The sequence below is a fragment of the Budorcas taxicolor genome, chromosome 14 (genome assembly GCF_023091745.1).
Source record: "Budorcas taxicolor isolate Tak-1 chromosome 14, Takin1.1, whole genome shotgun sequence".
Classification (NCBI taxonomy): domain Eukaryota; kingdom Metazoa; phylum Chordata; class Mammalia; order Artiodactyla; family Bovidae; genus Budorcas; species Budorcas taxicolor.
Genome location: NC_068923.1, coordinates 36674997 through 36691485, shown reverse-complemented (window position 1 = coordinate 36691485; position 16489 = coordinate 36674997). Strand labels below are relative to the sequence as shown.

The 16489-nt window shown below is 42.4% G+C and overlaps 1 protein-coding gene and 1 non-coding gene across 2 annotated transcripts; both read left to right on the top strand.

The window, feature by feature from the left end:
• The first annotated feature begins 13489 nt into the window (after positions 1-13489).
• Positions 13490-15031, top strand: RPS20 (ribosomal protein S20). Its single transcript, XM_052651755.1, has 4 exons — positions 13490-13647; positions 13830-13929; positions 14187-14260; positions 14814-15031. The coding sequence occupies exons 1-4, from the start codon at positions 13645-13647 to the stop codon at positions 14994-14996; spliced, it is 360 nt and encodes a 119-aa protein (XP_052507715.1). The 5' UTR covers positions 13490-13644; the 3' UTR covers positions 14997-15031.
• On the top strand, positions 14050-14116 carry LOC128059674 (small nucleolar RNA U54). Its single transcript, XR_008200605.1, has one exon. It is a non-coding gene; the product is annotated as a small nucleolar RNA U54 (small nucleolar RNA).
• Positions 15032-16489: the final 1458 nt, after the last annotated feature.

Genomic DNA, 16489 nt, shown 5'->3' with positions numbered 1-16489 from the left:
TCATGTGACCATCACTCACTGTCTCCTGGAATGTTTCTTTCCACAATTATTTCTGAATTTCCTGCTATCGTGGATTCCTCTGGTGGCTCAGTGGTAAAGAATCTGCTTGTCAGTGCAGGAGATGCGGGTTTCATCCCTGGGTCGGGAAGATCCCCTGGAGAAGGCAATGGCAACCCACTCCTGCATTTTTACCTGGGTAATCCCATGGACAGAAGAGCCTGGCAGGCTACAGTCCATGGGGGTCACAAAGAGTCGGACATGACTCAGCATCCAAACAACAACACGTCTACTATCCAATATCGATTTTAATTAGATTTGAGGACAACTTTTAGATTACATTTATCAGCATTCTTCCCACTCTCCATATTTTACAGATTTCTCTTTAGGCAACAAAAATCTAATTTTAAAGAAGTTTTTTTTTCCTCCTAATTCTCTGAAGAGGGTCCCAGAGTCAGATCTTTATTTGGAACTCACAACCCGGCAGGTACCTGATGAGTAGAGGGACCCCCATGACTGGTGTTTTATTTGTGAAACTGAAAGTGAAAGTCACTCAGTCATGTCAGACTCTGTGACCCAGTGGACTATACAGTCCATGGAATTCTCCAACCCAGGGATCGAATCCAAGTCTCCCACATTGCAGGCAGATTCTTTACCAGCTGAGCCACCAGGGAAGCCCATACAGAGGCTCAAAGGCCTCATGGAAGAGACCACTAAGAAATTGGGGCTGTTATTAATAGTTGGCCCCCCCCCCCCACAATCTCTCTGACTCTCCCCCCATCAAAAGGACACAACTGCAACCAGGAAAAAATGAGTTCTCTTTAATTGGGGAGGAACTGTTCAAATGGAAAATAAATTTACCCTGAAGAGGATATCAGTGTTGCTCTAGAGAAGGAGGAGAAAGCTGTTTTGAGGCTCCTTCCAGGAATTTGCCCCTGAAGCCGGTAGAGGCTTTATGTGGAGTCAAGATGAGAATACTGGAAGGAAGGAGGCGCCAGGGGGCGCTGCTGGCTCACTGCTGGGGTGCGCTTCTCCCTGCCTGCCAAGTGGAAAGTCCTCAAAGGACAGAGGGCAGCAGCCTGTGGAGATGTCAGGACACTCACAGGACAGGCAGGCAGTGTCCCCAGCAGAGGGAAGAGGGTACCCATCTCTCCTGACTGTAGCCATGTTTGGTGATTGTACCGTCTGGGAAAGTCGAGGAAACCAAAGAGTGAATCAATCATGCTTCTTGTTTTCAGGGAGCTTTTAGCCTTCCACCAACAGTTTTACTAAAACTATATATATATATATATTTTTTTTTTTTAATAAATACTTTACATACCACATACCAAAATCATTTCCAGATGGATTAGAGAGCATCTGTAAAACTGGAGGAAAATAGAATCTAATAGTTAATACAAATTTGCAGGAGGAGGAGATTTCCAAGTTTTTATAAAAGCAGTGAAAAAAAATGTATAAAGGAGATTGTTTAATTATATAAAAATTATAACTTCTGGATATTAAAATGTGAATAAATAAAATATTAACAAGGGACTGAGAAAAATATTTAGCCAAAATGTGACTGGGGAAAAAAGGTTAATTTTTTTTTTTATATAAAGAACACACAAAAATAAAACTAAAAAATTATTATGCCCTAATAGGGAAACAGAAAAAAATCTTGAAAAGTCAATTCATAATAAAGAAAATACATTTATGACACAAATATTAAAAAAGGAAAATATCTCACAAGTACTGAAGAACTGCAAATTAAAAATACAGTGTCTTAAAAATATATACATGTACAAAATCCTTACTGCTAATGAAATTGTGGTAAAACAGGATCTTCCATGCATTGCTGGTGACAGTATAGGATACAATAATTTGGAAAGTACTTGCAGTTTGGCAATGTATATCAAGATTCTCCAAAGCATTTATATTCACTGATTCAATAATTATGTCTCTGGAAATCCATCTTACCAAATATTAATTAAAACATGAAATAAGCATTTTAATGAAAATGTTCACTCAGGGCCATTTATTCTGGAGAAAAATTCAAAACAAGGTAAACATCCAAAATGATTAAATAAATTACAATACACAATTGATTCAAAATGTTATGATGGTGGTGATAATATGAAAATACTTGTACTACATCGTTAAGTGAATGAGGAAAAGTCTAAAACTTTGTATTAGTTTGATTATTACCTTTTAAAAATCAACACATTTTTTCATAAAATATACAGGCAAAAAGACTGAAAGAAGTTTTGTTTGTTTGGGGCTGGTTGTCTGGGGAACTATGAATGTTTCTTTTCTTCTTTTTTTAAAACTTTTCTCTTTTTTCAAATTTCTAAAAATTCTTTATAACATAAACATTCATTTAAAAATGAAAAGTCACAAAAATCACTTGCATTTCTATACATTAACAATGAACAATCTGAAAAGAAAATCAAGAGAACAACTCCATTTGTAATACATCAACAAGAATAAAATATTTAGGAATAAATCTAATCAACAACATAGAAGACTTATACCCTGATAACTACAACACATTGCTGAAAGAAATTAAAGAAGATATAGATAAATAGAAGACATCTCATGTTCATGGATTGGAAGACTTTATTGTTAAAAATGCCTGTACTACTCAAAGTGATCTACATATTCAACATAATCCCTATCAAAACCTTGATGGGAATTTTTCAGAAATAGAAGAATTCACCCTTAAATTCATAGGGCATTTCAAGGGACCTCTGATAACTAAATCAATTTTGAAGAAGAACAGATGTGAAAGCCTCACACTTCCTGTTTCAAAACACTACAAAGACCCAGTAAGCAAGAGAGCATCAGTTCAGTTCAGTTCAGTCACTCAGTCCTGTCTGACTCTTTGCGACGCCATGTATCGCAGCACGCCAGGCCTCCCTGTCCATCACCAACTCCCGGAGTCCACTCAGACTCATGTCCATCGAGTCAGTGATGCCATCCAGCCATCTCATCCTCGGTCATCCCCTTCTCCTCCTGCCCCCAATCCCTCCCAGCATCAGTCTTTTCCAATGAGTCAACTCTTCGCATAAGGTAGCCAAAGTACTGGAGTTTCATGGTGCTAGCATAAAGACAGAGAAATAGACCAATGGAATACAATAAAAGAGCCCAGAAATAACCCTCACTTACATCATCAAATGATTTTTGATAAGGGTGCTGAGACCACTTAGTTGGGAAAGGACTGTCTCTTGACCAAATGATTCTGGGAACTGGATATCCTCATGCAAAAGAATGACATGGGACCCTTATACTATATGTAAAAATTAACTCAAAATGGATTAAAATCTAAACATAAACCCTAAAACTATAAAATTCCCAGAAGAAAACATAGAAAGAAACCTTCACGATATTGGACTTGGCAGTAATTTGGATACAACACTAAAGGAATAGGAAACAAAAGCAAAACACGTGCACATGAAAGGAAACAAAGCAAAAAGGCAACCTAGGGAATGCAAGGAATTATTTGCAAGTCGTGTATCTGATAACAGGTTATATTCAGGATATATGACAAACTCCTACAATTCAACAACTAAAATAACTTGAATTTCAAATGGGCAAAGGAATTCAGACACCCCCAGAGGAAATACAAAGCATATGAAAGGATGCTCGTTATCACTAATCGTCATAGAAATGCAAATCAAACCAAAACAAAGTATCACCTAACATCCATTTGGATGACTACTAGCAAAATATCCCAAAATACCAAGTGTTGAGGATGTGGAGAAATTGAAATGCTTGTGCACTATGGGTGGGACTGTAAAGCTGTGCAGCGGTCTCTACTGAGTATTCTTTTCAATATTTATTTATTTGACTGCTTCGGGTCTTAGTTGCAGCACTCAGGACACTCAGGATCTTCACTGAGGTGCAGATTCTTTAGCTGTTATGCATGGGCTTAACTGCCTCATAGCATGTGGGATCTTAGTTCCCCGACAAGGGATTGAACTTGCATCCTCTGCATTGCAAGGCAGATTCCTAATTACTGGACCACCAGAGAAGTCCCGTCTATTGAGTACTGAAACAGTATTGAGGTTCCTAAAAAAAATGTAAAAAGGAACTACCATGTGATCCAGCAGTCCCACTTCTAATATATATTAAAAAAATTGAAAGACAAACTTGTTATTCAAATTGGAGCATTTGGCAGACATTTCCTGGGGAATGAATGAAGTGAGCCCATCAACAAGGAAGACAATCAGTAGTCAATTATCAATAATAAAAATCTGGGCTTCAAGCTAAAATTCGAACTTTGGAAAACTTGTAGCTGCCACCATGAACTTCACAGCATCCTAATACAGAACGACTTTACTGTAGTGATGTTAACAGATGTGACATTTTAATATTATATAATCAAAACATTTAGAAGAGCCGCATAAGCCAGTGAATCAATATTTTCCAAAGGACCAATGCACAATGTAGCAAAATTATACATGAGTAAATGTAAAAGATCCATTCAAGGAACTAGTGTGTGTGTGTGTGTGTGTGTGTGTGAGTTGCTCAGTCGTGTCCAACTCTTGGCCACCCCGTGGACTGTAGTCTGCCAGGTTCCTCGGTCCATGGAATTCTCCAGGCAAGAATACTGGAATGGGTTGCCATTTCCTTCTCCAGCAAGGTACTAGAGACTGATGTTTTTTTAATGTAAGAGAGTACAAAAAGGTCAGGGATATGGTTTCAGATTCCGACTGTAACTAGTCTTTAAGAAAATATCACTGGGACTTCCCTGGCAGTCCAGTGGTTAGGACTCTGCTCTTCCAATGCAGGGGGTGCGGGATCAATCCCTAGTCAGGGAACAAAGGTCCCACATGCGCGAGGTGTGACCAAAAAGATAAAAATTAAAAAACTGAGGGACTGTTATAAAAATTGAGATAAAAGCAGAAATCAGTGAATCAGAAGACAGAAATAAAATAAAACTTAAAAAAATGGAAGAAACTACCACTCATCCAGCTTTGGTATATCAAAGACTGCCCATGAATATCTGAAAAGATAATTAAAGTTATCCTCCTTTTACCAGCTACATATCTGTGCCTCTACAAAAACAGAGTATTATGACAGACTGGATGCAGAAAGCAGATATGATATTTCTTCCTCTATTACACCAGACATTAAAGAGATTTGCAAAAATGTAAAAACAGTGCCACTTTTCTCACTAAACTTTTTTGTTATGGAAAATGTCCTTATTTTTCATAAAAATATGTGGTGCCAAAGTAGCAACTCTGGAAGTTTTTCCTGCATGCCCTAGAAAAGTTGATGGAGTACTGTGGTAATGGGTGCCTTAAAGATTTGGTAGAATGCATGCTGTTTTGAGAGGTAACTATAAACTTTAACTTTTTAACTATATACTTTCTTTCTATGGTAGTTGATTTGTGTCAGTCTCTCTTTTCTTGGGTCAGTTTTGGAATTTAAATGTTCTAGAACAGTGATTCTCAAACTTTTTGGTCTTAGGAACTCTTTATATGCTTAAATCCCAAGAGCTTTTGTTTATGTGGTTTATATCTACAGATATTGGCTATGAAAAGTGAAAGTGAAAGTCACTCAGGTGTGTCCAGCTCTTTGCGACCCCATGAACTATAGGGAATTCTCCCAGCCAGAATACTGGAGTGGGTAGCCTTTCCGTTCTGCCGGGAATCTTCCCAACCTAGGGATCAAACCCAGGTCTCCTGCATTGCAGGCAGATTCTTTATCAACTGAGCTATCAGGGAAGCCAATATTTGTTATAATAGAGACTAAAAATTGGGAAATTTTAAAACATTTACTTATCTAAAAATGGTAACAGATTTTAAAATATAGCAGTGAATAAATCTGTATATTCACAATGTTATCTGTCGCTGAACAGAAAAGCTGCCACACAGTGGGCAGATGAAAATAGCATACCGTTGCGATCTCACTTCCTGTGGATCGGGAATCCAGGCAGGCTCAGGCTCAGGGTCCCTTGTGAAGGCTGCACTCAAGCTGTAGGCTCCTGCAGGGAGAATATGACTCCCAGTACCCAGGGTTACTGGCAGCATCTCAGTGCTTCGGGGCTGTTGCACTGGGAGCCTCAGTTCCTTGCTGGCCACAGGATGCCTTCATTCCCTGCACACGCGCCTCTCCATCCACTGTTTCCTGTGGGGACAGCTGCTCTACCAAAGTTAGCGACTGGGGGCCAGCAGGCCAGGGATCAGCACCTTAGTTAACCTATTCGTGGAGGGTGACAGCCCAGCACTTTCCCTGAAGAGGAGGGCATGATCACAAGGATAGGAATTGCAAGTGGGAGGGCCAGCATGGGGGTCTTATCAGAGGGCGTCCCCATACAGGAGCGATGGGGCAGAATTCACCCGTGGTGAGAGCCAGGGGCTCCAATCTTCTCACAAAGGAAGGCAAGCTGTAGAAATCTTTTCTAAAAATTGTGGGGACTTCCCTGGTGGTCCAGTGGCAGAGACTCTGCGGGCCCAATGGAGGGGGGGCGAGATTAGATCCCTGGTCAAGGAACTAGATTCCACATGCTGCAACCAAGACCTGGCAAAGCCAAAGAAAAAAGTGTACGAATTCTATATAACATGAAACGCACAAGCCCGGGAAAAAGTAACTGATAAGAGAAACACATCCCTGGCTCCCGTGCAGGACATCGGAATCACAAGATGTGGCTGTGGATATCCTCTGCAGGTTACCTGTGAAAGCTAGAAAATGGCGCTGAGTAATTCTTCAGGTTGAAACAAGGGACAGTAGCATTTCTAGGCCTGCAGGCCTAGGAACAGGAGGATTAAAGGGAGGGGCGTACTGAGGCTCAGGGGGCCTGGCATTCAGCCCCACCCCTACAGAGAATTCCCTGAGTTCAGCAGTTCAATATGATTGAAAATTACCAACCCTGAAGCAGGCTGCACATGAATAGTTGTCAGTGAAAAGACTTTCCTGTGTCCTTGGTTCTTTTCCACTGCTCACTTTGAGAACCAATGTTAATGAGCAAATAGAGTTAACTGACTGTCTATGGAATTTCAAACTAAAAATTGAGAGTTTTTAAATAAATGAGGATTCTTGGATACAGAAGATGTGGTACATCATACAATGGAGTATCACTCGGCCATGAAAAGGAATGAAATAATGTCATTTGCAGCAACATGGATGGACCTAGAGATTGTCATACTGAGTGAAGTAAGTCAGACAGAGACACTTACCATATATTATTTCTTATACGCGTAATCTTAAAAAAGGTACAAATGAATCGATTTATAAAACAGAAATAGACTCACAGATGTAGAAAACTAAGTAGGTGGGAGGGATGAATTATATTTTATTCACTTTGCTATACAGTGGAAACTAACATTGTAGATCAACTGTATGGCAACACAAAAATTTTTTTCATGTAGATTCTACCTTAAAATGGATCTCTACAAGGAGATCAGACCAGTCAATTTTCCTAAAGGAAGTCAGTCCTGAATATTCAATGGAAGGATTGATGCTGAAACTGAAGCTGCAATACCAGGCCACCTGATGTGAAGAACTGACTCACTGGAAAAGACCCATGCTGGGAAAGATTGAAGGCAGGAGGAGAAGGAGACGACAAAGGATGAGATGGCTGGATGGCATCACCAAGGATCACCAGCTCTATGGACGTGAGTTTGAGCAAGCTCTCGGAGTTGGTGAAGGACAGGGAAGCCTGGCGTGCTGCAGTCCATGGGGTCACAAAGAGTCGGTCACAACTGAGTGACTGAACTGAACTGATCTTAAAATGGACACATATTAGTAGCCCAATGAAATTTCTGACCTCAACTAGAGTGAAATCTATAAAGCCCTTCTATGTCACTTTCTTTAACACAAGAGGATTTTAACCTCTCAGACACTCTAACGCTACTAGTGATGAAGATTAGACTAATGTGCACTGAGAAACAGGGCTCCCCAGGTGCCTGCCAATGCAGGCTACACATAACAACACCAGCTCGATCCCTGGGCCGGGAAGGTCCGCCGGAGGAGAGCAAGGCAACCCACTCCTGTACTCTTGCCTGGGAAATCCCATGGACAGAGGAGCCTGGTGGGCTACAGTCCACGCGGTCACACAGAGTTGAACACAACTGAAGCTACTTGGCACACATGCACAGAGAGAAATAGCGCAGGATAGTGGCCAAGGTGCAGCCTCTGAGTTCAAGCTAGACAGCGTGGGTTCAGACAATGGCTTTCCCTGTGACCTTGGGCAGGTCACCTAAGCTCAGCTTTCTCATATATATAGAATATGAATCCAAGGTTGACGTGAGGATCAAACAAATGGATGTTCACACAGGTAGTCCATTTCCAGCAGTGTCGGCTACTATCATGTAGGTGACACATTAGGTGCTCTGATCCTCACCTGCAATCCCAGTAAAGCGGGAGCCTCCTTTCCACACAACATAGGTGGACACGAGACCAAGTTTTTATTCTTTCTCTTTCTGGTTTCTATTCTGAAGTTTCAGAGTGAGGAGTTTTCACAGAAATTTTATTTAGATCAAAAATTAAATAAAATAGTGTCTAAGCAGAGTCATCCACATTCGACAATCTATTTTTATTATTTTCTTTCCACATGTACACTCGGGTACCATGAACTGAGTCATTTTGAACCGTTGTTAATTTCCTTTTGGAAGTAGTTTGATGACACTGTCATTGCAGCGAAAGACCAGCAGATGGCTGTCCACAAAAACACACAAATACCTGCAGTAAAAGGCTTTACAAGATAGTTTCCAAAGAACTGCAAAAATTAGTGCAAGAAAGCTATGGATGTCAATATTGAAAACACAGACTTTGTAACGGTCTTAAGAGTACTTTTTAACAGACTTGATTACCAAGGGAGAAAGGGGGGTGGGGAGGGATGGACTGGGAGTTTGGGATTAGCAAACTATGATATGTAGATGAATAAACAACAAGGTACCATTACATAGCACAGTGAATTACAATCAATATCCTGTGATAAACCAAATGGAAAAGAATATGAAAAAGGATATACATGTATACAACTGAATCACTTTGCTATACAACAGAAATTAACACCACATTCTAAATCAACTATACTCCAATGCTGCTGCTGCTGCTGCTGCTGCATCGCTTCAGCCGTGTCCGACTCTGTGCGACTCCTTAGACGGCAGCCCACGAGGCTCTGCCGTCCGTAGGATTCTCCAGGCAAGAACACTGGAGTGGGTTGCCATTTCCTTCTCCAATGCATGACAATGAAAAGTGAAAGTGAAGTCGCCCAGTCGTGTCCAACTCTTAGAAAAAATTTTTTAAAGAATATCTTTACATTTGAGACAAAAATTTAATTCTATTCTTCACAGAAAAATCTTTGTCACACTGCCAGAAGTATCTATTGGGGTATAACCTTTCCAGGGGAAATTTACTTAATGCCAAAGTATTTGTTTTTTTTTTTTTAATGAAGCCATCAAAAAATAAATATACCTAGTCATTGATCTAAGATAGTAAGCCTGAGCTAAAGAATCTGTCTACAGCAGTGGTTCTCATTTTGGGGTGGTTTTGTCCCGTGGGGGGACATTTGATGATATCTAGGGACATGTTTGTCACAACTGGAGGGGAGGGGCTGGGACAGGCATCCAGTGGGCAGAGGCCAGGGTAACCCTAGACATCCTACAACATACACGACAGCCCCCCTCAACAGAGACTCATGTGGCCCCAAATGTCAACTGTGCTGAGACTGAGACACCCTGGACTAGAAGAAGCATGTGCCTCGTTACTGTTTTTGTAAGAGTCAAGCAGTGAAAACATGTCCAAAACAGAGGACTAGCTGAAAAAATGACGAATGACCCATCCATACAAGACAGTTGTTAAAAGGAATGTTGCGGAAGTATAATTATTGTGACAAATATTCTGTGGATAAAGCTTACTGAACTGTATATGCAGTACGAGCCCACATTTTAAAGGGCTACATACACAGCTGAGGGTGTAAATAGGTGGTTTATCTCTGAACGTAGCATTCTGTATTTTATTCTTCTTTGTGCTTATCATTAATCTTTACTTTTTCTCCAATGAACATCTTACTAATATTAGAATATTACAATTTTAACACAAATTTGGGTACCACAGCAGTTGACAACTTTCGAGAGAAAAATATAACAAAATGTTTGAAACTAAACGTTATAAACTTCAAAACACTGATTTTTTTCATTGCATTCATCTAATATTTCAACTAGCTATTTCCTTAGTACCAGTGACATCAAATAATTTTCCCCATAAATGCTGGGCCATATTTTGCCTTTTCCTATACTGAAATTCTTTTCCTATAGTCAGGAAGTCTAAGAATAGATGTACCACAATCACAAATGTCTCAAGCATTCCACCACTGAATGTCTGCCCGTCTTTTAAGCACTTGTTGTTCGTTCAATCTTCCTGTCGTGTCCAACTCTTCACGACCCCATGGACTGCAGCACGCCAGGCTTCCCTGTCCTTCACCATCTCCTGGCATTTGCTCAAATTCATGTCCCTTTTGAGCACTAGGAAAACCTGAATGCAGCTGTAAGCTTTCTCTGCAGATGCATACTCAGTACTAATGCAGTTGTGGTTGATCACTACGAGGGGAGTTTAGGCAATTGTATTTTTGTCTATTTATGGCTGTTAGTCATGCCCAGGTGGTGCTAGTGGTAAAGAACCCACCTGCCAATGCAGGAGACACCGGTGACTTTGGTTCAATCCCTGGATTAGGAAGATCCCCTGGAGGAGAAAATGGCAAGCCTGGAGAATTGCAGTGTTCTTGCCTGGAGAATCCCATGGACAGAGGACCTTGGTGGGCTACAGCTCACAAGGTCACAAAGAGTCAGACACGATTGAGTGACGGAGCATGAGCCATGCCAAGACATGAAAGCCCAAAGTTATGAAGCCTCATTTAGGTTACAACTAGTAAACCAAGAAAGCAGTTTTTTGGATTTTCTGCTGCAAATTCTATTAATAAAGTATTTACAGCCAATGGATGACATTTTAAAATAACTGAACTGAAAAATGTCCCAAATTTTAACACTTAAATTACTTGTTAAATGGAAGCAAAATCTAGAACATATTCTTTGTGAGCCAAAGATAGCCAGGTATTAGCTGTGCCCCATTATCCAGGAAAAAAATCAATGAGATTATTCAATCTGTTTCAAGTATAATTTCCCTCCAAGGAACAGAAGAGAAAGGCTCAAGAAAGGCCCCAAACTGGAAGGATCAGATTTGAGTCACAGCAAATCACTCTTAATGCACTCAGGTTCACCTGCAAAATAATAGGAGGTTATTGACCCTCACTTCTGCCCTGTATCTAAACCCAGCTCACCCATTTCGTCCCGCATAACCACTCCGTCATCTGTAAGCACGTGTGACCTCCTGGCCACCAGGTCAGCCGACCACTCTCGGGGTGTCCACTGTTCTCTGTCCCATATCTGACTATGAACAGACAGACGCTAGTACTGGGGAAGTCCTCAGGGATCTCGGCCAACCTCACTTTATCCCGACAGAGGAGATAACACGCTTTTGAATTGAATCAGGTGGAGGGCCTGGGTGTCCAGGCGGGGGCCTCCGATGCACGACACGCCCCCAGATAAGCAGGCAGCGCAGGAAGCGTTTGCCCTTAGGTCCAGAGAGTAGAACTTTGCTCAGGTACTTTCTAGAAACAGACTGCAGATGCTTCTGCCGGCCTGGGAAGTCAGAGGATGAAATACCACAAAAGGATGTTCCAGGCTATGAAAAATAACCGCTAATTTTAAAAAAACAATATGACCAGTGATTTTCCCCAATATCCACGTGAGTTGTGCTCAGGAAAGATACCGGTTCACAGAGCACGAGTGATTCGGTTTCTACGGGCAGCGGACTTTGCAGGGCAGAAGCCACAAGCACGGAGGCCGGCGGTTAGCCCACCAAACGGGGGAGTTTCTGGGGTTTTAGGTCAGGTCTTGGAAGATGATGCTGTGAAAGTGCTGCACTCAATATGGCAGCAAATTTGGAAAACTCAGCAGTGGCCACAAGACTGGAAAGGTCAGTTTTCATTCCAATCCCAAAGAATGCTCAAACTACCGCACAATTGCACTCATCTCACACGCTAATAAAGTGATGCTAACAATTCTCCAAGCCAGGCTTCAGCAATACGTGAACTGTGAACTTCCAGATGTTCAGGCTGGTTTTAGAAAAGGCAGAGGAACCAGGGATCAAATTGCCAACATCCTCTGGATCGTGGAAAAAGCAAGAGTTCCAGAAAAACATCTATTTCTGCTTTATTGACTATGCCAAAGCCTTTGACTGTGTGAATCACAATAAAGTGTGGAAAATTCTTCAAGAGATGGGAATACCAGACCATCTGACCTGCCTCTTGAGAAACCTATATGCAGGTCAGGAAGCAACAGTTAGAACTGGACATGGAACAACAGACTGGTTCCAAATAGGAAAAGGAGTATGTCAAGGCTGCATATTGTCACCCTGCTTATTTAATTTATATCCAGAGAACATCATGAGAAATGCTGGGCTGGAAGCATAAGCTGGAATCAAGATTGCCGAGAGAAATATCAATAACCTCAGATATGCAGATGACACCACCCTTATGGCAGAAAGTGAAGAGGAACTAAAAAGCCTCTTGATGAAAGTGAAAGAGGAGAGTGAAAAAGTTGGCTTAAAGCTCAACATTCAGAAAACGAAGATGATGGCATCTGGTCCCATCACTTCATGGGAAATAGATGGGGAAACAGTGGCTGACTTTATTTTGTTTGGCTCCAAAATCACTGCAGATGGTGATTGCAGCCATGAAATTAAAACACGCTTAGTCCTTGGAAGAAAAGTTATGACCAACCTAGATAGCATATTGAAAAGCAGAGACATTACTTTGCCGACTAAGGTCCGTCTTGTCAAGGCTATGGTTTTCCCTGTGGTCATGTATGGATGTGAGAGTTGGACTGTGAAGAAGGCAAAGCGCCGAAGAATTGATGCTTTTGAACTGTGGTGTTGGAGAAGACTCTTGAGAGTTTCCTTGGACTGCAAGGAGATCCAACTAGTCCATTCTAAAGGAGATCAGTCCTGGGTGTTCATTGGAAGGACTGATGCTAAAGCTGAATCTCCAGTACTTTGGCCAACTCATGCAAAGAGTTGACTCATTGGAAAAGACTGATGCTGGGAGGGATTGGGGGCAGGAGGAGAAGGGGACGACAGAGGATGGGATGGCTGGATGGCATCACCGATGGACATGAGTTTGGGTGAACTCCGGGAGTTGGTGATGGACAGGGAGGCCTGGCGTGCTGCAATTCGTGGGGTCGCAGAGTCGGACACGACTGAGCGACTGAACTAAACTGTAGTGTCCCCATCACCTCCGCCAGGTGACCCCGAGGACCGCGCCGCCAGCACTCCGCCTCCCGGCGCTCGGACTCCGCCTGGCCGACAGGGGGCGCGCGCAGCCACGCCTAGCCTGCCCCTTCGCGGGAACCCCATCCCCGGCTCACGCAGCCGCCTTAGAGCCCGCCGGACGATTCCTCTTCCGGGGCAGCGCAGAGAGGCGCGCGGGACCCGGATGCAAACGTGAGCGCGGCTATATAAGCGCCCCACAGGCCTCACGCCTTCCTCTTGGAGGAAGACGCGGTCGCCGTTGCAGCGGCTCTGTGTGCCGCCCGCTCCTGCTCCTGACTCACCGCTGTTCGCTCTCGCCGAGGAACAAGTCGGTCAGGAAGCCACGCCGCAGCCATGGTGAGTCGGGGGCTTCCGGTCGCGTCCTGGAGGTAGATTGGGCGGGAGGCAGGGAACGGGACTCGTTTCTCCAGGGAATGGGCTTATGAGACGCCGCCAGGAAGTGTGAAGCTCCGAGCGCCCTGGTCCCAGGATTTGACAAGCTTCTTAAGGGTTTTTTATTCTCACTTGTGTGGTAACAGGCCTTTAAAGACACCGGCAAGACTCCCGTGGAGCCAGAGGTGGCCATTCACCGGATTAGGATCACCCTCACCAGCCGCAACGTGAAGTCTCTGGAGAAGGGTCAGTGCGGCGAATTCGGGGGTCTCGGGGCTTGTTCCGAGCGAGGTCGGCTCTCGGGGGGCCAGTGTCCTCTTTCAAAAGACAGAGTTAAGAGTGGTCCACACTCGGGGTATGCCGTGTTGGCGGTGAGGAGAGAATTGCTGTGTTGACTTAAGGTGATCGTCTTATACGCTATTCTGAGCCCGCGGCGGTTCGACTTTGAGCCGGCTCTTGTGCGTTAAGGGAACCAACTGAAGGATGCTTTCACTTCCCTGCAGTGTGTGCTGACCTGATCAGAGGCGCGAAGGAAAAGAATCTCAAAGTGAAAGGACCAGTTCGGATGCCTACAAAGGTGAGAAAAGTGTCCTGGGCAGGAGGTGGAAGATGGTAGTTGGAGAGAAGATAGAGAAATTAGAAAACATAAACTAAGTGAAATAGGAGCACTGAATATGAAATAGAAAAAGTGAAGCAAACTAGGTAAAAGAATGTGTTACAGTCCAGTTGGTTTTAAACATGGCTGCTCGTTAGAAACATCTGGAGCTTTGGTGAAAAAAAGCAATACCTGGGCATTTGTATTTTTCAAAAAATTCCAAGATAATTCTGATGTGCATTTGGATATCAGGATGCATTTTTTGCCTTTTAGGGTGGGGGATTTGGCTGCTAAAAGACTTTTATGTACTTATGCTAACAATACACACCCAGGGTCAAATGTTGGTAAAATCTGGTTCGTGTTAAATATGTAATTTCTGGAGGTAAACCGGTTGAAGGCTTTTGCTGCTGGTGTTTGGTATGTGCAGGCTGAGGCCCTGGGAAGATTTCAAATGGAATCTGTAATGATTCTGTAAGTGTCCTAGGGAAGCACAACAGACCATAAAACGCTTGGTTTCCATTTTTTCTTGTCGCAGACTCTGAGAATAACTACTAGGAAAACTCCTTGTGGTGAAGGTTCTAAGACTTGGGATCGATTCCAAATGAGGATCCACAAGCGACTCATTGACCTACACAGCCCTTCTGAAATCGTCAAGCAGATCACTTCCATCAGTATTGAGCCAGGAGTCGAGGTGGAAGTCACCATTGCCGATGCCTAAAATCAACCTTTTTAATAAATCGATAATCAGTTGTTAAATCTTGTTGACTTTTATTCATAATACTGACAGGTCTTGGGAATAGAGTTGTGTTATAGAATTGATTCCACTTTTTAAGTAGAATAATTAGAATTAGATGGATAGCCTGTGGTGGTTGACCCTGTTTCCATTGTAAGCTAGTTTACACATGACAGCATTTGAAAATGGAATTGTGTTAACTGCCACATGAGATCTTGCTGTTGATGAATATTGGGGTTTTTGAACATGTGTGTGGGTTTAACTTTGGAACTGTCAGTGGTTTCTGGGATGATTTTAATGTGACCAGCTGTGGTTAGAAACCTAGCCTGATGAAAGGCAAGGAACTCAGAAGCTAGATCTTACCTGACCCTGATCCTGCCATTTGTCATAACTCCTTTCAAACTTGGCAAATTTCAGTAAGTTGTGGAAACTTTTATAGATACTGGTGCCTTAATTATATTTTAGATGAGATAATATACAATAAAATATGAAACAATCGTACTTAGATTTAGGTTATGTTATAGATACATATTTTATATACCTTGGAATCACTTTTCACTTAATGTATATAGGTCATTCAGTATGAAGCTAAGTTAAGCATTTATGTTTAGGGCTGAAAAGTACATCTTAGGTCAAATTCCATTTATCCAAACCTCTATTACTGGATAACACTGCCTAGCTCCAAGACCCTGCTTATACATGTATTCCCATTGTGTAGACATAGAAATTGGTTTTTGTGTTTTAATTTGCCTAGTGTCCTGAGCTGTAATAGCACAGCTGAAATTTTAGTGTGTCCATGGGTTGAGGATCCATCTTGATGTCCCATTGATAAGACAGGTGTGTAAGCATTTTACAAATGATAAAATTTGCCACTCTTAGGATTGCAGTAATGAAATTCCTGCCTTTCCTCCCAGGAACCCAGCCCACTTTGGATTACCTTGTCCAGTGGCTTCAGTTAGGTATGAACTGTTCAGGTTTCTCTATATCCAGTTACGTGCCAGATGCCAGAACCTCACTGTAAGTTGACAAGCCCCTCACACCTGGTTTTCAACCCATGTCCAGCACATGCCACACAGTCATTCTGATACTGGAATTCTCATCCCTAAACATTTCTGCAACATCCAAGTCCTTTTGATTCTGTTTTTTTTTCTCCTAGTAGGTCTCCAAAACACCAGATGTTGAAAAGGGATTTTAGTGGAGCAGAACCTGGGAAGGTGTTAATGCTAAGGTTTAGCAAAGATGCTATGCTAAGGTAACCTGTGTTAACCCATTTATAACAACATTGTGCCAGATCAACTAATTAGCTTGGGAAAACAAGAAAATTTCATTGCATGAGAAGAATCTTATAGTTCTCTTTCTGAGGCCAGCAGTGATTTAACCTTTTCCTAAAGGAGCTGGTGTTCTCAGTTCAACTGAAGAAGTTGGTAGGAAATCAGCCTGGCAGTGAGCTACTGACTTGCCCTCTAGCCCAATTTTCC

Excerpts from the sequence above, each read along its gene's own strand:
- RPS20 (XM_052651755.1), top strand. Across the intron at positions 13,930-14,186 it reads CGTGAAGTCTCTGGAGAAGG|TGTGTGCTGACCTGATCAGA; the intron begins GTCAGTGCGGCG and ends ACTTCCCTGCAG. Across the intron at positions 14,261-14,813 it reads CAGTTCGGATGCCTACAAAG|ACTCTGAGAATAACTACTAG; the intron begins GTGAGAAAAGTG and ends TTCTTGTCGCAG.